The sequence below is a fragment of the Lethenteron reissneri genome, chromosome 34, assembly GCF_015708825.2.
Source record: "Lethenteron reissneri isolate LAM-NWPU_2019-01 chromosome 34, ASM1570882v1, whole genome shotgun sequence".
Lineage (NCBI taxonomy): Eukaryota > Metazoa > Chordata > Hyperoartia > Petromyzontiformes > Petromyzontidae > Lethenteron > Lethenteron reissneri.
The window spans coordinates 719,569-741,384 of record NC_083812.1 but is presented as its reverse complement, the minus strand read 5'-3'; the positions used below and the strand labels follow the sequence as shown (position 1 = coordinate 741,384).

Genomic DNA, 21,816 nt, shown 5'->3' with positions numbered 1-21,816 from the left:
ATGACAGCTGCTGCTGATGCTCTTGCTGCTGCTATTATCATGACAGTTGCAGCTGCTGCTCCTGCTGCTACTGATGTTACTGCTGCTACTGATGTTACTGCTGCTGATGTTATTGCTGCTACTGATGTTACTGCTGCTGATGTTATTGCTGCTGCTGATGTTATTGCTGCTGCTGCTATTATCATGATAGTAGTTGCTGCTGCTGGTGTCCTCACTGTAAATGACGCCGATTCCCCGCGCCGCTCAATGTGCAATTCAACCAATCACGCAAATGACGCGCGCGACATAAGCCAGTGCACGTGCCAACGTCGAGCCAACGTTGGCACGCGGTTGGCACCGTTGGGCCAACGTTGACTAAACGTCATTCCGTGTTGGTTGGGGATTCGATGGCGACTTGAGTGGCGCGTGGCGAGCGGGGGACCTGTGTAGGATAATGAGTATGTACTGTACTGTACGTTCAACTTCTTTCGCACCGCACTGACGCTACGGTATGTGTATCCATACTACTACCACGAGCACCCAACATTAGCCCGACCGCTAGCCGCCAACGCGAGCAGAAACCACGACACGAATCCTCGGAATCGGGCCGATCCGTGACGCGAGCCGACCCCATTGTAACTGAGTTCGATTGTGAGTCGATGCCCGTGGTAACGAAGAGGAAACAAAATGTGACGTTGATTGTGCGTGGATTCTTATTATGTTCACAGCGCGCGATGCTTTTCCAATAACAGAGCCCTGACCCTGACTCAGCCCTAACCCCGACCACAACGAATCCCCTCCCCATAACCCTGAACAAAGCCCTCTAACCCCAACCACAACACGTCCCCTCCCCAAAACCCTGATCAGAGCCCTCTAACCCCAACCACAACACGTCCCCTCACCATAACCGTGAACAGAGCCCTCTAACCCCGACCACAACACAGCCACAACCTTGACACTGACATAGCACTAAACACAATCCCACCAATAATCCTAACACAGCCCGAAACGCTCACCATCACGTTGACCCCAACACTGACCCTCCCCACGACACTGGCCGTACGAACGCAGCCATTGGCCGTGACCGTGAGACGAGACGAGGAGGCGGCGCTCACCACCCAGTGAAGGTCTCGCCGCGTGATCCGCTCAGCGGCTCGGCTCATCCCAGATGAAGCCCCCCCCCACCACCCCCAGCCTCATTATACGTGGGGGGTGGGGGGGGGCGTAGTGAAGATGTAAGCGAGTTGGCACAATTACAGCAGAGGAGCTGAAACACGGGAGATGCATTCTGGCGTCTCTATGAGAAGAGTGAAGCGGGAAGTTGAAGCCGGCAGCCGGCGGGAGGGAACCTGCGACTGGGGAGTCCGAATTTTTGATGGTTGAAGCAGGGAGCTGAAGCAGGGAGCTGAAGCAGAATGTTGCATGGTGGGGGGGGGGGGGGGGTGAATTCAGGGGGACTGTCAGGGGACGTTTACCGAGAGGAGGTTGCATCATGGAGGTGGCGGGAGCGAGTCGTGAGTCACGGCGTGTCCCTGCGGGGAGTCGCCACTTCATCCCATGAGCCCATTTCTCGCCCAGCCGCCTTTGTCTCCCCAATGCTGTTTACACACGGCATCGATCCAGGGGAGGCGCAGGACCGCTGCAGATATCGACTCGCGATCCACACGCACAATCGATCTTCATTTGAAGGCGCTTCTGTGTCGGGCACGTGCGTTGGTACACAATCAGACCTCTTGTCGCCAGCACTGCACCGAGGCGGGTTATCAAGTTTTCCCAGGACACGGCCTGATTTCATCGCTCGATTTTTCGGCATGCCACGATTTAATCGCCCAGTCGCGTGATAGAATTGTTACAATTCGGGATCACGATTCGTTTGTAGTTTTTGTTGTTTGAACCGTTAGCATCATCGCAGAGTTCCTAAATTAGCATTAACCGTGAATTTTCGACGCATCGTTACAAAAACATCCATAAAGAACAGATGTAGTCCACACTCTGCTGTCCCACCTTCTGGCAAGTGATGGTCGGGTTCCTCCTCCACACCCACGGGAATGGAGTTTCAGGACATTTGTGTGACCCACCAACCCTCGCCTCCATCGTGCTGGACTACAGGTGTACGCCAAGACCACCAGGATAAATATCTGATCTGGGCTCATGGGTAGGGTATCAACCATAACAAGAGGGTGAACGAGCCTCTCCCGGGCTTCATTTCATATCTGTCGGTATTCTGAATATTCCGCACCCACAACACCACGTTCAGCATCCTTCTCGCCATGGCTGGAGATGCGTCGTCACGTGCCACCGACCCCAACCAGTGATCCAGAAAATTTTTCGGCGAGATTAGTGAAGTCCCGAGCCACCACACAAACCTCACCAGCCAAAAAGTGTGCCACTCGGTTATCGCGTTCATCATGTGCCGGCGAGGAGCTCGGGTTGCCAACTCGACTGCACAAACTGGGACATCGTGGAAATTAGAATTTCCCAATATATTGTAAATGCTTCTTGTTTCTTTCGGTAAAGTCACGTAGAAGGGAAGTAATAAAATAATAAAAATAAAACATAATAAAACAATTCTCACGACGTTTCGGCTACAACGCAAGCAGCCGTCTTCAGGTGAAGAATGAGACACTACCAAACTAGGAGCTTATATATAAGCTGCATTGGGGGTTGAAGAGCGCCTTAACAAAAAGAATGTGCATGTGAAGAGGGATTTAGCATATTCATGGAAAATGCGTAGGCGTTGGGCGGGGGGGTGTCAAAGTCATATTATGCCCATGCATTATGCAGGATCAGCAGCAACCAAGGGGGGTGCAGGGATTAGCAGTAACAAAGGAAAGGAATGTTAATGATATGTAGCTGCAGTTACTCAACAACCACGTAGAAAACTAAAGTATAAACTACATAAAAAACTAAAGTATAAACTGCATCGCACCATCAGTATACTTACTATACTCTATAATAAGCTGAGTTACTAACAGCAAGTAATACATTACAATTTTACCTCGTAAAAATTCTATAATATGCTTCCATCTAAACCTTATTCTCTTACATCACACGAGCATATACCGTACTATATACTGCCATAGATAAACCCAACATTAAATTATATACTGTATTGCTGTAAACCAACATATCTTATACATTTAATATCACACTATGTATTATTCTACACACCCTAATGTGTATCGAAATGGTTTATTACGTCCTTCCAATGATTGCTGAGCCAGAATCCATCTTCTCGGTTAAAGTTGTCTCTGTGTTTGTATATGTGGATCGCCTCATGAACGAATCTCTCATGATAGCCAGATGGCTTGCAGAGAACCTCTGTCTTGGAGAAGTCAATATCATGTGAGCCCACTGAGTTGTAACAGTGATCTGCCACGGCTGAGGTGTTAGTCCTACCGTGTTTCAGGTCAGCTTTATGTTCACGGATGCGGTCCGAGACATGTCGTTTGGTTTCCCCAATGTAACTGCTACCACAGAGGCAACTTAGTTTGTAGACGCCAGGGTACTGTATGTCTGGAACCACATCTTTTACAGACGGTACCAGATCACGGATTTTATGTACTGTGTTGAATCGGACCTGGATCTTGTGTTTAATCAGGATTTTGGAGATCTTTTTTGTGACCCCAGCAATGTAGGGTAAGGTGATGGTCTTGAAAGGCTCCTCAACAGGATCCTTCTTGATGGTTGGAGTGATGGCTTTGCGGATTGTATAGTCGGAGTAACCATTTGCCTTAAGAGCTTGGCGTACGTGTTTGAGTTCACTGGAAATGTGTTCATGGTCGGAGATGCATTGGGCTCTATGATATAGAGTCTTGATGAGGGAATTCTTCTGAGATGGATGGTGGTGGGAATCCGGTTTTAGATAAGCATCCGTGTGGGTGGCTTTCCTGTAGACAGAGTGGCTCATTGAACCATCAGGTCTCCTTTTGATTAGGACATCCAAAAAGGGTAGCTTGCCATTATTTTCGACTTCCATGGTGAATCTGATGGCTGGGTGTATGGAATTGATGTGGTCGAGAAATTGGTCTAGAGCAGGCCGGCCATGTGGCCAGATGACAAAAGTGTCGTCTACGTACCTCTTCCATAAGGTCGGGCGTAGAGTGGCAGACAAGACACTCTACAAATCACACTTATCTTTGAGTGTAACAATGTCCACATCGGATTGGGAACATGTGGAAAAAATGACTGCCTCTTCAGCTGCCGCTATGTCGACTAAATGTAAGGACAACTTGATTTCCAAATTCAATCGCCTCTCAAACAAGAAACCGGACCCACACATTGAAAAGCTAGATATTAACAAAGTCGTAATTAATCGCAGTAACAGTCCTATTTCTGAAGGTTTGAAATCCGTTTTAGCTAAAGGACTAAACTTTGCAGTCACACCTAGACACATACCAGTTAATGATATAATTGCTCGAGTAGATGTAGCTCTCAAGGGCTTGAGTCACATCGCTGCAGACGTAGCAAGATCCGAAATCTCTGTAACCCTCAAAAACGCTAAGATGCCAGCTAGCAACATCAGCAAAGAGGAGCGTTTTGAATTAGCTCAATTAAAAAAGAGGGATGACATTGTCATCCTCTCAGCCGACAAAGGCAATGCCACTGTCATCATGGACAAAATAGAATACAACAACAAAATTCAAGAACTACTAAACGATGGCAGCTATACAAAAATAAAAAGAGACCCCACCAACAGCCTCGTCTCCAAAACCAACAACATCATTTCTGCTTCAACCGCATTAATTGATCAGACCAAACAGTTCTCGTTGAAACCTTCTGCAGCCAGACCACCAAGATTGTACGGCTTGCCAAAGATACATAAAGAAGATACACCTCTTCGTCCCATTGTCTCTACTATCAACTCCCCCACTTACAAACTGGCTCGTTTTTTGTCCGAAATCCTACGGCCTTTCACTGGAAAAACCACCTCTGCAGTACTAAACTCTACTGACCTGGTATCGACAATCAAGGGGATTGCCCTGTCCCCAGACGACCTGCTTGTCAGTTTTGATGTGGTTTCCTTGTTCACCAAGGTACCTGTGCCTGACACCATCGCAATCATTGAAGACTTGGTTCATCAAGGACTGAATGCTGGGGTACCCCCCCTGGTGAGACACTGCTTAACCAATACATACTTCACCTGGAATGGAACCTTCTACAAGCAAATTGAGGGCACCCCAATGGGCTCCCCCCTATCTCCGGTTGTAGCCAACATCTTCATGGAGAAATTTGAGACGGACGCCATCCAGACTGCCACTCTACGCCCGACCTTATGGAAGAGGTACGTAGACGACACTTTTGTCATCTGGCCACATGGCCGGCCTGCTCTAGACCAATTTCTCGACCACATCAATTCCATACACCCAGCCATCAGATTCACCATGGAAGTCGAAAATGATGGCAAGCTACCCTTTTTGGATGTCCTAATCAAAAGGAGACCTGATGGTTCAATGAGCCACTCTGTCTACAGGAAAGCCACCCACACGGATGCTTATCTAAAACCGGATTCCCACCACCATCCATCTCAGAAGAATTCCCTCATCAAGACTCTATATCATAGAGCCCAATGCATCTCCGACCATGAACACATTTCCAGTGAACTCAAACACGTACGCCAAGCTCTTAAGGCAAATGGTTACTCCGACTATACAATCCGCAAAGCCATCACTCCAACCATCAAGAAGGATCCTGTTGAGGAGCCTTTCAAGACCATCACCTTACCCTACATTGCTGGGGTCACAAAAAAGATCTCCAAAATCCTGATTAAACACAAGATCCAGGTCCGATTCAACACAGTACATAAAATCCGTGATCTGGTACCGTCTGTAAAAGATGTGGTTCCAGACATACAGTACCCTGGCGTCTACAAACTAAGTTGCCTCTGTGGTAGCAGTTACATTGGGGAAACCAAACGACATGTCTCGGACCGCATCCGTGAACATAAAGCTGACCTGAAACACGGTAGGACTAACACCTCAGCCGTGGCAGATCACTGTTACAACTCAGTGGGCTCACATGATATTGACTTCTCCAAGACAGAGGTTCTCTGCAAGCCATCTGGCTATCATGAGAGATTCGTTCATGAGGCGATCCACATATACAAACACAGAGACAACTTTAACCGAGAAGATGGATTCTGGCTCAGCAATCATTGGAAGGACGTAATAAACCATTTCGATACACATTAGGGTGTGTAGAATAATACATAGTGTGATATTAAATGTATAAGATATAGGTTGGTTTACAGCAATACAGTATATAATTTAATGTTGGGTTTATCTATGGCAGTATATAGTACGGTATATGCTCGTGTGATGTAAGAGAATAAGGTTTAGATGGAAGCATATTATAGAATTTTTACGAGGTAAAATTGTAATGTATTACTTGCTGTTAGTAACTCAGCTTATTATAGAGTATAGTAAGTATACTGATGGTGCGATGCAGTTTATACTTTAGTTTTTTATGTAGTTTATACTTTAGTTTTCTACGTGGTTGTTGAGTAACTGCAGCTACATATCATTAACATTCCTTTCCTTTGTTACTGCTAATCCCTGCACCCCCCTTGGTTGCTGCTGATCCTGCATAATGCATGGGCATAATATGACTTTGACACCCCCCCGCCCAACGCCTACGCATTTTCCATGAATATGCTAAATCCCTCTTCACATGCACATTCTTTTTGTTAAGGCGCTCTTCAACCCCCAATGCAGCTTATATATAAGCTCCTAGTTTGGTAGTGTCTCATTCTTCACCTGAAGACGGCTGCTTGCGTTGTAGCCGAAACGTCGTGAGAATTGTTTAATTATGTTTTATTTTTATTATTTTATTACTTCCCTTCTACGTGACTTTACCGAAAGAAACAAGAAGATGAATCCCTGCAGTCACGAAAGCTTTAAATCGAAAAATATTGTAAATGCATTATCCTCAAGCACTATGATTACACAATCGAATCTGTAAATTACAAAAACACCAATCGCACAACAAAAACGTTTATGTAAGCTGAAAACAGATGTAACCAACATAGAGGTGAGCACTGCATGTACCAAAGCCCTTGGCTTTATCCAGAAAAAAAACTGGGTAGGTTAAAATGTCACCGGGGAGACTGAGAGATTTTGCAGGATAGCTGCTGCCTCAACAAGGAGACGATCCTGGAAAATCCGGGACAGGTGGCAACCCCTCGAGACCACCCCGAGGAGCCCCACCCCACCCCCAACAAGAGCGAGGCGCATGCTTCTTTGTAAACCAGCTACACTTTTATTGGACAAACAAATAAAACGAAATACGCAGTACAAACCTCTCAACAGACTAATGAAACAGTGCATTTCAGGGAGAGAAAAATAAAACGAAATAAAATGAAAAACAAATAAAAGACGACAGACGAAGGCAGCGAGAGCGAGCGACGTTGCCCAGGTGGTGCCGGGACTGCGAGGCGGTGGTGAGCACGTGGAGTGGGGGTGGTGGGGGTGGTGGGGGCGGCGAGCGTAGCGGGGCGGTAAGCGAGTCTGGCAGGCGGCAAGGAGCCACAGACAGGAAGAGATCAGCGATTCACAGTTCAAGAACGCCTGGCACACAACCCCTAGAGCTCACCAGGGGAATACGGCGCAAACGCACACACGTGGTCCGCCTACCACCACCCAGTCCCGGGCTGTAACCAGGACGTTGGGAATTTAGATTTAAGAAATGTGACATTGCAGGATTGTTCTGCAAGGTAACAGCCAGGGCTTATTTTCAGCCGGCTCTGTCGAGGTCAGCAAGAAGGAAAATATTTCTGTACCCCAGAACACCACATTCAGAATACCTCTCGCTATGGCTATACTAGTGACGTGCCTACTCCAGTCTGCCAGCGAGCCAGAAAATATTTGGTGAGAAATTAATCCCTGGACGCAACCGAACTTCGGAGCGGACGCCAAATTTGAAAGCTTTCCTCCCACGGCGGTCGGACGCATGTCGCACCCCAGTAGCACCAGCCCTTCTCCGCCCCCGCGGCTATTCCCCCCCGCCGCCTTCACTTCACACGCACGAAGCGACGAGCGAGCGAACGTACGAACGGGACAACGTGCAGCCCGCACGCCGCTCAGCTCCACACGCGCGGCCCCGACAAGGCACAGTTACTGCAAGTCCCCCGCAAAACACCAGCCACGCGTGTGGGGGGTGGGGATAAGTGGGACGGCGCTACACGTTAAGAGGGGAGTTCAACATCTACCACCGCCACTGTTCCCGCTGCACAATCGTTTGAGACACCAAGCACCCACCCGGACTCACACACCGGCTCCCCCCCCGCCTGCCACCTAACACCACTCGCCAACCCACTCGGGGATGCCACCGCGCCACCGACCAAACCCGCCTTATGTACAAGTTCATCTCAGGCCGATGGTTTCACAGCCACGCAGAGAAGCACTCGCTGGAGGCAACGAGCAATGAACAGTTTAATACGACACAGCGATAGCGGCGAGAGAGAGAGCGAAACATGCGGCGCTTGCCCACGCCGGCCTACTCAGCGCTGCACGGGCAGGAGCTATTTAACACTGTACATGTCTGTTTAAATATTCAGTTAAGAATGATCATCTCCGAAATTAAAAACAAAACAAAAAATTATAACGACACACCCAAGGAAGCGAGAGAGAGATGAGAGCACAGCACCCGGAAGTTGGGAAGGCGGAACCGGGGGTTGGTGGGGGGCCGGCACGTCGAGAGAGGAGGGGGGGGGCGAGCAAGAGCGAGAAGACCCGTGGCTCGTTTGCTGGGCCAGCAGTGCCGCCAGCGCCGACACGACGCATGGAGAGGCCGTAACGCACTGCGATAAGACAACAGCAGCAAGCCACCCACCACACGAGACGCGGTAAACCCTGCGCCCCTGCACGCGGAGCGGGGGCAGACTCCTGCGTGCGGAGGGGTGCGGACGGATGGACGAGCGGATGGGCGGGCGGGCGATCCACGGGGCGACTTCTATCGCCGTTGGGCAGGGAATCGGGGATCCCCCTGGCCACCCCGCCCCCCGCCACGCGGGAAAAAGCCCCCGGCTCCGGCGCCGCCGCCCCTGGGGGACGCACCGCCCCCCCAGCCTTCGCGGGGTCCCCCGCCGCCACGGGGACCCAGGCCTCCAGGCCCCCCTCCGCCACGGGCGCCGCCAGGCCCCCCCCCGCCGCCGCCGCGGCGTCCCTCCAGCGAGCGCCACTCGCCGTCGCGGGCGACGCGAGATTTCTTCTCCTCCACGTTGAGACGAACTTCCCCGCGCAGCAGCACGGGCTGAGCACGCGGACACAACGAGGGGCAAGGCTCATTCATCGTCATTAGCCAAAGTCTATCCACTGCTAGATATCTCCCACGGTCTCACGATGCAGCAATTCGTGTAGCTTCCGCACTCGAGCCGATTCCACAGAGCCGACCAGCAGCCACACAGCCCACCCACCTACCAGTCCTGCTCGCCCACCCACTGGCCCAGCTACCCACCCACTCGCCCACCCACTCGCCCAGCTGCCCACCCACTGGCCCAGCTGCACACACACACACACCCAACCAGCTGCACACACACACACCCAACCAGCTGCACACACACACACACAACTAGCTGCACACACACCCAACCAGCTGCACACACACACACCCAACCAGCTGCACACACCCAACCAGCCGGCCACCCACTGGCCACCCACCCTCCCGTACCTTAGAGGCGAGCACGCTCTGCACGGCGTCGGGCTCCTGGAAGATGACAAAGCCGAAGTTGGGAAGCTTGCTGCCGCTGCCGCTACTCTTGGTGTTGATGCGCAGGTCGACGACGTGTCCAAACGCTGGCGGTGTGAGACGACGGGAGGGGAAGGGCAGAACATGGTGGTGGATATTAAGGATGGACCAGTGGTGCCAATGGTCAGCGCGTCGCACTGCGACTCTGGCAATCCCAAATTCTATTCCCGACCATGGCTAGCATCAGTCAGGCGAGCGATTATGCCTACTGACTGTTCACCAACGTGCACTGACCAACGTGAAGTATGGTCAAAAAACCTCCATTACCCAGAAAGGGGCTGTGAATTAGGGATGCAGTGATGCATCATGACATCAGTAGGGATAAAATATACCATCACGCCTCGACACATCTCTGACTAGCCTCAGTCAACATAACATCTCCATCGAACTGTGCTGCACCCACTTATACTGCTGAGTGGACCAGGGGGCGGGGGAATTAATGAACTGCCACGCCGGCAGATTGAACCAAACTGCCAAACCTCTGGATTGCGAGTCGAGCGTGATCACGGTTACAGCGCTGTGGCAGCGTCACGTCCCCCACCTCTACTCCCAACCAACGTTAAAAAGAGAACTTAAAATTCTCGACTGGGAAAGCGGAGCTCACTCATGAAGAAGTCCCGCAGCTCGGCCTCCTCGATGTCGTGCGGGAGATTCCCCACGAAGATCTGCTGGGAGTCCGGGTAGCGTGCCGTGGTCGGGCGCCGTGGCTCAAACTCCTGATTCCCGTCACCCCCCTCTGCACGCTCGCACAATATAAACAAAGACACACGCGCACATACGCGCACACAGACAAACACATACAACAAGACACATGCAAACACAAAGCACGCTCCATTAGTCTAAATGCAACAAGTACATCAATTACATGTCAGAAGTTAGAAGTGTATTTCTCGAGTAAAGCCCATTGAGCTAAGAAGCCTTTTTCAAGGGTGACTTCGATGACAGACAATATCAGAGCATTCCTCAATTATATTTTAAAAACAAACACACTTAATCATAGCAATTATGATGTCAAATTATATTCACACTTAAATAAGGACAGAGATGGCAGAATGGAGATGCCAGGAGACAAAAATAGGTGGCTACCCAACTTTGGGGCAGCCACATTAAGCGCTTTGCATAAACCAGAATTCATCTGAAGCATGAAAAATTAGTGCAAGAATCTATTTTGATTGACGAATCGACATGCATAGTTGTTGCATGGTGACTGGTGTTACCAGGGCGAGGGGTGCGGGGTGGCCCCCCAGCACGGTCCCGTGGGGGCCCCCCCCCTCGACCGCGAGAGAGGAGTGGGACAGGTCCAGTCCCCGCCTGCTCGGTCTTCACCTCCACTCTTGGCTGAGACGCTGGCTACACAAGTGCAGAGGCGCGCACAAACAGATCCCAACACAGACACACACAAAATATATCAGTCCTTCATTAAATACATAATAGGGGCAAGTGATGTCAAGTGAGTACATTTTTCAATAGAAGGGAAATTTGTGTGTCTGTTCAAAATGTTTAGCATACTTCCCAACATGCAACAAACTTGAAATTCGGCATGTGGGTAGCTTCCAGACTGTCCACAATGCAAAAAGTATACAAATAGATTTTTGCATTTTGGGGGGGGGGGGGGGGCACAATAATGTATATATTTTGCACGGCAAGTGAGCGGCGACGTCACATCTGTGATGTCTCCCGCATGCGGCAGCGTCACGCAGTGTGCCTGCTGACGTCACGCAGTGTGCCTGCTGACATCACGCATCCCCCACCCGGGTAGTAAAGCTCGCTTTACATGAATAAGCTACAAATAACTCTAAATCCGTTCAAGTCCCCTGTAAATCACATGCCTTGTGTATGGCAACTCTGAACTTCATCCTCCCTTCTCCCCGCCGCCCGTTGTGAAAACACGCTGCCACTCCCTCTCCGTGCAGCAGCAGCAGCAGCGTCGAGGTCCTCATGCAGCCTCACCCTCCTCCTCCCCCATCCTCCTTATCTCTCCTGGCCCTCTGCTCCTGTTTACTCTATTCGGTTCCCATCATTTTCCTCTCATTGCGAATTTGTGTTTAAGGAAACACTCCTTCTTAAGTGAACACTCATTGTTAAGTGAACGCTTGTGTCGGGGCCATGCCTGTAACGGAGCCTGAGGAGCCTTCATCACATAGGGGGTGACTCCTCCGGATGGCGCCCCCACTCCTCCGGGTGGCAGGTTTTTGCTTGTCACCGACGCCCATGAGTTCGTCTGCATACGTGCGCGCAAAAAAAGAGTCATCATTATCATCATCATCGTAATCATCTGCCATGACCTATCCACTGGTGGACGAAGGGCTCCCCAGGCCGTTGTCGTGGTGTGTCTGGCTCGTGCCTACGAGATGGTTTCTTTGCTTCACCTCCGCTGTGGACGTCCTCTCAGGCGTTTCCTGCGTTGGCTACCGCTCCGCCGTTCATCTCGACCACTGCCCTTCACCACGTCGAGCGGATGCGTCCTGCCCAAGCCAACTGAGTCCGCCTTAACTCTCAGTGTGATGTCTCTAACTCGCGCGTTCTCCACTCCATGTGTTCCTCTGTCCATCTCCGTGTAATTCCAAGCAAGCAATTCCCATGCACCTTCGTGCACTTTTTAGATTTAGTTCCATTATCTTTGTCAATGTCCGTGTTTCCAATCGTACATCAAAGTGGGCAATATCAATCAAGTCTGTATTTCTATAGCACCATTTAGTGCAAAGGATGCCATTCAAAGTGCTGTATAAAACATATCAAAATGAAATGCAAATGATTGATTTGACTCAATGAATGGTCGCATCCCCAGCGACAGCGCAGCAGTGGGACCCACCTCGGGCGGCTTGTGGGGGGCTGGTGGGGGCTCGACAGGCTGGCACGGGGAAGGGGGTTTTGCTTCCGGTTTCTCCGGCGTTGTCCCCTCCGTTTCGTCCCTCCAATGGCCAGTGCCGTCCGTATCTAGGCTGTCAGGGGACCCTCTCGTCCTCCTCCGGACTGCCCCCTTCCACGTCCCCGTTCCCCTCCACACCGCCCGGGGATTCGGGCTCCGCCCCAGGACCAGCGATGCCACCGCCCGGCGCCGCCTCCAGGTGAGAGGTTAACTCCTCCTGCTCAACGACCTCCGTACTGCTGCTCGTACGCAAACAACATAACCGGAAAACATCAACAAATTCACACGCGCACGCGCACACATACACCACCGATATCACCACCCCTGTACCATGCACATCACCACCCTCACACCATTGACATCACCACCAGCACACGGACATCATCATCTGCAAATCAACATCGTCACGCACCTGGGCGGAGTTGTGTCCTGAATGAAGGGGGCAGGAGCCGGAGGCTCTGGCTGGATAATCTCTTGCTCCTCCTCACCCTCCTCCACCTCCTCTCCCGACTCTGTTGTTAGCCCACGCACACAAGCACACACTCATCATAATGTGTTTCCACAAAAACAAGGAGCACGAGTACATAGTCAACTTACCCCCACCCTGGTATCCACTCTCCATGTTTTTCAAACGCAAGTTCGATGAGAATGCAAATTCTGCCGGATGATTTTGCTCCACTTGCTGGCCCAGATTCCAACATCAGAATTCCGACGTCGATATTCAGGCAAAGTGGAAATATTGCCCCTTGGCACTTCTTTTCTAAGTATTCAGACTCCTCACGATGATTGCCAATTTTATGCAAGAGCCCAAATTCTCCTGGAAGGTTTCACTTGTCAGGCTTGGCCTGGATGTCCGAATTTGTCCAATGCCAGAATATGCCCAATGCATGATGATCCAAGTGTTGTAGGCAGCTTAAAAAAAAGTTATTTTATATTCATAGTAGTAACATGCCCAACTGTGTGCAGGGTGGTGAGTTGCCCAACTCACGTGATAATTGAAGTAACCAGAAAATCATGGTAATGCCACTTTCTTTTAAACCAACTCCGGCTGTCCTTCATCTCAGCTTGCCAGTCCACTCAAGTCAACTCAATTAGTTCATGAACACAAGGTCTGAGGTAGAATCAGGCCGACTCGAGGTGGCCGTCCAAAGAACACGAGGTTCAAAGACACAGCTCCGAATTACACACACACAGCGGCGGTGGCAGCGATCGACAAATCCAGACGGGCCCGGGCGGGCGTAAACGCCACACGATACCTTCGGCAGCTTCTGTGTCAGAGTCGAGGAACACCTCATCCTGGTAGCGGAACATGTCATTGTGAACGTAGAACTTGTTTGGCACCGATCCCTGTGTGAGATAAGATAAAAAATAGTAAACACTCACCCACACACGCCGATACAAACACACGAGCCTGAGGCCATAAACACTGGGCAGTTATCCAGCACGCGAGTGCAAGCGGCGTGCAAGCGTGCGATGGGCGAGTGGGAGGAGCGAACTTGCCGTGTGAGAGAGGTACGCAAATGGCGTTTGTGTGCCGTGTGGCTATGAGCGAAGATGCATGCGTGTACGGCATATACGCTGCGATTATGGGTGCGAGCGGTAAATGCAGTGTGTTGCGTATGCCGTGTACGGGTGGTATGTGTACGTATGTGTTGTGCGTGGCATATATGTGGTGCATACAAGTATGAGGGGTATAGGCAAAGTGTGTGCTGTATATGCTGTGAAGGTGTTTGTGGTATGTACAGAGTGTGTGTCCAATGTACATGCTGCATTTGCGTGTAAGTGGTATTTACTTGGGGTGTGTGTGTGTGTAGTGTTTACTCTGTGTATGGGTAGGCATGGTGTGTGTGCACTGTGTGCGCTTTGACCAGTGCTCACTGGGAACCTACCTCTGGCGCCAGCACGAAGGTCTGCATGAAGCGTCGCATGGGCTGCCCGGCATTGGACAGCTCTCCCATCACCTGCACCATGGATGGATGCAGTCGAGCGGTCATACGAGTAGTGGTTTTACATTACCACAATTTATATTTTGGTGTTTGCACTACACTTCAATGCCTGGAACCAGACGTGGAAAACCTGCGACTTAATGGCCAAATCTATTTCATACGGCCAACAGCCACATGCAGTCTATAACTTTGAAACATCCCACAAACAATATTTATCCACCACTACGAGTATCTTAGCCATACTCATTTGGTACTCGGGAGGACTATTTTCCGCCTGGAAAAATGCATTACTAATTTTAAGCGTTCTCAGTCACCGAATGTATTTGGAGCTCTGTGCGGTCAATGCTGACAACGCTACACTATCAAGATTTCGTGTCTACTAATGTGTGGCCCCGACCACATGCATTGGAAAGTCCGGTTCGGCCCTCAGTAAAGGCAAGGTTCCTCAGGCCTGATTCAACCAACATCAACAAAAACTCTTATGGGTGCCCATTTTAACATAAATGTATAATTTAATGAAACATGCCAGTCTTCATTAAAGAGTTTTACAACAGTACCAGTGAATTAAAGAATATGGCATGACGGTGTACCCATACCAGCAGGTGTGGTGACATATGCCACAAATCCAATGCTTTGTAGCAAGAGTTGGTGGATAACACAGATAACCATGTTCTGTGAGACGACTAACCTGCTGAGGTGCACATTTACCAAGGAGATGGTAGTACAGAAAGTGGGTACATGACGAGTGAGTGTGGACTCCAGTGTTATCTCCTCTCGGTGTGGATTTTTTTTCCAATTTAGAAATCTTCTTCTCTACCCAAACACTTCTTAACAAGGAATTAACCAAACATCCCAATCTAGCAGGGCCCTCCTGAACAAGAATCTTGACTCATATTCTTTGGGTCTTTCCTGCCTCAGCAGCTCTCCCGCTATATATTTTTCGCCTGATTTGAATTGCTTGTGTTGCGATCGAAACGTCGTGATATTTGTATTATTTTTCCATCTACGTGGCTTTACCGAAAGACCCAAGGAATATAAATTCCTGCAGTCACAAAAGATGTAAGTCAAAATCTTGACTCAATTTGGCTTTCCTGGATAAATGATACGAATGTATATATATTCAAGAAAAACCTATTATCTTGCTGATAGGCATCTAGGTTGTGTGTCCCAGCCTGCCCAACATGAGTTTAAACCTTCATTAAAGGGAATTTCACTTTTAAGTGACTTTCACGTGTACTCTAGTGAAATCATTAAAAAAATTAACGAGCTGATGTCTCACTAGCACAGCCACCAGTTGCGCGTTGGTTCGTTTACATGCTAATCTCTCACAATACAATGGCCACCTCCACAGCTGAGTCGTCGTCGTGGAGGTACATCACCGATCTGACATTTACAATCAAATTACACCTCTAGCCCTGCCCACTTACCCTTGGGCTGAGTCCATCTGAAGCCTAAAAAACTTCGTGTTTCAGCAGCTCTCCCATTGTATTTTCTCCTGCCTTGGTAGCTTTCTCGCTATATTTTTCACCTGATGACGATCGCTTGTGTTGCGATCGAAACGTTGTGATAATTTTATTATTTTTATATCTACATGGCTTTACCGACAGACCCAAAGAATATAAATCATTTCATGCTAGACTAGTTTGGCATTTGCATTGCAATGATGTCAGAAGCATGTACCCCTCACTCCACGTTCTCCTTGAAACTAGAACTCGGGGCCGAAATCCAGGTATGGCTTCTCCTCACCTGTACCACAACTCCATCCCCGAGCGAGGCGAGAGCGTCGACATGTCGTATCTTGGTGTGACAGTCCCGAAATCCTAGCGACATCACCTTCTTGTGAATTTCCTGCCGAGCACAAAGCCAAAGATCCCCCGTACAGACTTAACACACTGTTGGGTAAAGTTATGTTAGTGAGCACCTAAGAATGCTGGCACTGTGCACAATGCACCACTGCCTTTGTCTCCCCGGTGCTGAATTTTACAGATTGCACCAGGTTTCTCATTTAAGGCTGAGTCAGGCCTAGTGGAGGCTCAAGACCGGTTTAAATAACTGCTACTGATGTTGGCCATTGCCGGAAATCGAACACAGGTCAATGGGTTGAGAACTGCGCAAACCACTACACTGCTCAACACCGACATAAAAACAACACACACACAAAAAGCAAAGTGTGGTGAACACGTGTGTGTGTGTGCGTGGATGCCAGAGCCGAGTTGGCATCGCCTGTGTGCTCCCCGGTGGCTGCTGGCGTTTGGCTCACCGCTTGCCCAATGACGGCCTCGGCGGGCTGTCCGTTGGCGTCCAGCCCGCCATGTACGTAGGTTGAGTTCTTGCCATAGAACCTTCAACAAAGCGCAACACAACAGCAGCAGTTAAGGCATCTACAGAAAAACCCTCCATGGCGGGGCCTATTTTCAAAGTGGCCACCAATTGTCAATGGTAACCATAGCTCTGTATCAAACACGGTAACCTTTGTAGCTGTTGTTCTGTACCTTGTAACACTACGCCGTATACGTACATAAATGCGCCTTCGATTAGCAGTTGGCTAAGAACGGCGTAAAATAAGTTCAACATACACATACATACATGACGGAGCCATATGGTTAATGGTAAATTTAATTAAAATAGGCCCTGCTCCATGGTATTCCAAGAACTGTCACGACTTGAATGGAGATACGATTTAAGCATATATTCCTTTCGTCTCAAGTTTTTTGTCTTGTTTACTCCGTTAGCCTAAATGTAACACCACTCTATTGTTTCAATGTAATTTGGTTACATCGTAAGAAATAAACTTAATTTGAAGCTTTCGTGACTGCAGAAATTACTCTTTGGTTCTTTCAGGTAAAGTCATGGTAAGAAATACATTGGCCCATGCACAATTTGATGCATGTATTGGGAAGGTAAGAAACTATTTAAATTTAGATAGAAGCACTTTATTACATACTTGATTGTTTTTGTATTTTCTTCCAATTACATCCCGATTGTGCTATCACTGTCATTTCTTGAGACAAATAATTAATTTGGAGTTCTCGCAGAGTAATGCAATCCTCCATAGTAGAGGCAAATGGATATCACAAGAGCTACCTCTGAGATTAATTTAAGCACACTCAAAAGGGGGTTAGTAATTTCCTACCCACTTTGCCACTGTTCATGAGATGACAATAAAACCACCTTTTAAATTCTCAGAGCTGAAACCGATTCCATATAAAGTGCAGATTCAAACGTAATATGATGTGCACGGGTCACCAGGTTGAGCCAATTGTGAACCCAGTTTAATCACAGGGTGTTGACTGGATTTGAACCCAGGACCAAGTTCAGTGCTTTAACCTCTGAGCCACTGGAATACCTCTTTGCCTATTAGTTTTATTGGGGGCAACACTAAGTAATCATCATCCTAATCATCAACTTAATGGCACCAATTTACAACGCAATTATTAATGCACAACCTCCAAAAAACACAATTTCAGATGTGCCAAGAACCAATTATTTATATTTTTCCAGCTCTGCCGAAGCCCTGAGTGAGTGGTGAAAATTCTACTTTGTTGTGGCAAGGGAAAGTTACGCCATCGGACAAGGACTCTTGACTTTGCAGAAAACAGTACCAGTTTTATCTAACACCATAGGCAACGATTAAATCCCTGTATGGGATTTTGAACTCGCAACCTACCAATCGTGCATTCAGGTTCAATAGTTGATTTGCTTTCAATGTCAGAAAATAAAGCGAACCAAACCTAAAAGTCAAATGTTGCAATGCGGAGGTGGAGACAATGTTTGGGGTGCAGCACACTAGTCTTGACACAAACCAACAAGTAACCTTAACTCTACCTCTAACCAACCAGCCATTAAGACTAACCCTAACTCAACCCCTAACCAACACCCCAACAGGAACGCGCCATCTCACCACAACCCTACCCCAAGGACGTCAAGACACTTCATTAAGGAGGGCCCCCTATTAATTTCTGTTTTTAAATTGTTGCTGTTTGCGACGCCAACCGGACGGACCACGCAAACAACGGTCTGTATTCAGGACGCATGGCTGAGGCAGCTCTCTCCTACACCGAAGGAACAATTAAGCATAGCCCACAGTACCACTGATGCTGTAACATCAGAAAATTGTACACCACTGCCTGCTTCAATCATTCACATTTCATATATTCACGAGGCTGAAACCGTGTCAGTTTCAGTCTATGGGTATCTATGTAAATGTGAATCGTCATGCGAGTTCAACCCAAACCACAGAGCACACGAGTTCTAGCTTCAATCATGCATATCTAGGGGTCTATTAATTGCGATGAGACTATATCTTAAACCATAGGCAATATAGTAATGCCAATGCACAAATCCATCCTTTTCTGGCACAATATCAGACGTAGTATTTACCAGGCTACTCCTGAAGCCATCCACTGGCTCACCCATCAACCTCGACATGAACACACAAACAATGCCGCTCAACTCCCTGTAAAACAAAAGTAGAACAAAAACCCTGGACGGACCACACACATGCACACACTTCTGATGAGCACACTTCTGACAAATTCACCACAGCTGTCACGGGACTCGGCTTCCGCAGGGTGCCGAACTCTGCTGGACGGCTGGGCGCGCACCTGTGCAGATAGTCGGGCGCCTGGTTGAGCAGGGTGTAGTACTGCCGCACGAACTCCCGCCCAACCAACTGCGGACTTGGCCTCTCCATCACCATCTCTCGTCTCGCGTGCACAGCCGCTCACAGGAACTGTCGCGCACTTGGGGCGAGGGGGAATAAATAAAAACATCACTCTCAAATGCATATTCAAGATCCGTATACGCCAACTACGGAATGTCTTCTCGTATCGTCACCTCTGATGTTCACGTCCAATTTTACCTTCTCTACCGTTCCAAAAAAACTGCCCGACCCCTCGTTAACTGCCTCCACCACCAGCCGCGTGCTCCCCTCACCCTCAGCGGCTGCGAGATCCGCCTCGCGTCTTTCGCGCATTTCCCCTCCACATCCCCAACCATCATTTTATCTCGGCTGCGGAGATAAATCGCTGCCTCCATCTCCCCGATCTCCCCCAGCTAAATCCTAAATCATATTCCTGTCTCGTTCCCTCCTATTGTCACAAGGTCCCCTTCTCATTCAACTCCCTCGGTCATTATAGCCTCCATTTCCTTTGCTATTGATCATCTCTCCAACATCTCCCGTCGGTCATTCCATATCTCCACGTTTCTGACATCGTCACTGCAGTCTTCTTTCGCAACCATCATCTCCTTGTCCCCTCATCCCCCTTTAACTGTGCACGTAGTCCCAATCTGTCCATCTCGAGTCACCCCTTTCTCCCCCCATCATCTTCGAGTCCGTCGCAACTGCCCATGTTTTGTCGTATCCCTCCATCTGCATCACCTCTCCATACCATAAATCCATTTCCTCTGCAATTACAATCTAGAATTCCTCCAGCGTTATCACGTCCCCAACGCAACGTCCCCTCTCCATCTCCTCCCGCTCGTGCCGTCTCCCCACCAGCCACCCTACCCCGGCCTCTCGACATCCCAGCCACGTTTCTCTCACCCCTCCTCCATCTGCATGCTCCCCACTCCCGGCAGCGCATCCCTTCGCCTCTGCCATCTCCCGCTAGTCGCCCCGTCCTCCCCGACGGCCCCGCGAGTCGAGAGCGCTGCGGACATCTCCCCACGGCGCCGCCTTCCCTCGCGACCGAGCGGCAACCGCGCCATCTCTAGGCCCCGCGGTAGGCCTCGCCAAACCCCGCTCTCGCATGACGACCCCGCGCCGCCGTCCACGGCGCGGGGTCCGGTGGCGCCTCCAGCCGAGACCGGGGGGCCCGAGCGCCTCGCCCATGCGCGATAGGCCGCGCCTGCGGGTTCGCGGCTCCCGCCTCGCGCTTCGGTCCGTTTCACGGTGCCGCGGCCACGGCTCGGGAAACGCGCAAGGGGGTTGCCCGGAGGGGGAAAAAACCCGACCCCGAGTTGGGAGCGAGGGGAACGCGGCGAGCGACGAGGGGGACGCGGGGAACGCGGGAATCGCCTCACCGAGCGGGGCCGAGTTGCGGCAACAGCGGCGGCGGCGGCACAAAGCGGCGGGACGCATGCGCAGAACGGCCCAGGCCGGGCACCCGTGGGGCCAAGCCCGGGAAACCCCGTGCAGCACAGGTGTGTGGGGGGCGGGGGTCAGGAGATGGGCTGGGGCGAAGGGAGGGACGCGAAGGGCTTCAACGCAGAGAAACAGGGAATTGGTTTGGAGAGGTGATTTATTTACATAGCATATCAATAATAACATAATGTATCTATCTATTTGGTTAGTTGGTGCATTAGTACAAATAACAAAAAAAGCTCAACACATTCATCAATAACATCGTGGCCTTAACATTTAACTTCTAATAAGTGACGTTTCGGGCAATGGCCCTCCTTCAGTGCACATGAAGAGAGAGGTCAGCAGAGAGAGAGTAGATACGAGAACGTGACATTTTGCCTGCTGCTATACAGAAAATGTGTAATAGTCCAGGGCATGCATCGTTGGACAAGGCTCGACTTCGTTGAGTCTTATCAGCAGCTGTGCCTTGCTGACCCAATGGACATCTGTGAAAAGGAGTCCTCCTGCAATCTAAATAAAGATTCGGATTCTGACCATCGTTTTCACGCACTCATCAGTCATCCGTGGTTATATTTATTTACACAGTAGCTGCAAGTCGAGCCAAAGTGTCACTGTAGCCACCCCTGAGCCTGAGATGGAAATTCCACGTTCCTCTGGTGATAAAGTCTCGCGAAGATACAGTGGTTTTGATACTGACGGTTGTAGGGCTTTGTGGCTGGTGCAACATCAATGCATATAACATGGGATCAATAATTAAAACGAATCACACAATCTGGCTGCGTATACAAAATCCTATCCTCTAATTTCAAAACCATATAATTATTTACTACTGTATGATTATATGTGATTACCCAGAAAAGCCTCGATCAGTTTCAACTCTTTTTCAGGAGGGCTTTGATAAGTTTTGATTTTATTTCAGTAGGGGGCGATATTGCCACGCGTGATCCCCACCAAAGTTGCCTGCAGGTCACTTCTCAGCATCGCGATGTTTGGCCAATACCGGTGACATTGTAGGTTGGGTTTTTTTAGCTATGGGAGGAAATCGTTGAATAATTATTAAAGGAGGAAAAATGTCTGCTTCACATATCCGTCTCCCTACATAAAATAAAGTATTTTTTTACACAACCCAACGGCCACGCAGTCTGTAAATGCAGCAGCATTGATTCAATCCAAGCAAACTCTGGGCCGGTTTG

General features: G+C 49.6%; 1 protein-coding gene across 1 annotated transcript; it reads right to left on the bottom strand.

The window, feature by feature from the left end:
* Window positions 1-8,391: 8,391 nt before the first annotated feature.
* LOC133350509 (ras GTPase-activating protein-binding protein 2-like) lies at window positions 8,392-20,690 on the bottom strand. The gene is given in 14 exon segments (XM_061564865.1): window positions 8,392-9,228; window positions 9,646-9,770; window positions 10,328-10,459; window positions 10,941-11,073; window positions 11,834-11,944; window positions 12,536-12,673; window positions 12,675-12,831; window positions 13,005-13,104; window positions 13,849-13,939; window positions 14,482-14,553; window positions 16,285-16,386; window positions 16,799-16,880; window positions 19,143-19,280; window positions 20,563-20,690. Coding segments are annotated over 13 exon segments (1,638 nt in total). The 5' UTR covers window positions 19,238-19,280; window positions 20,563-20,690; the 3' UTR covers window positions 8,392-8,928.
* Window positions 20,691-21,816: the final 1,126 nt, after the last annotated feature.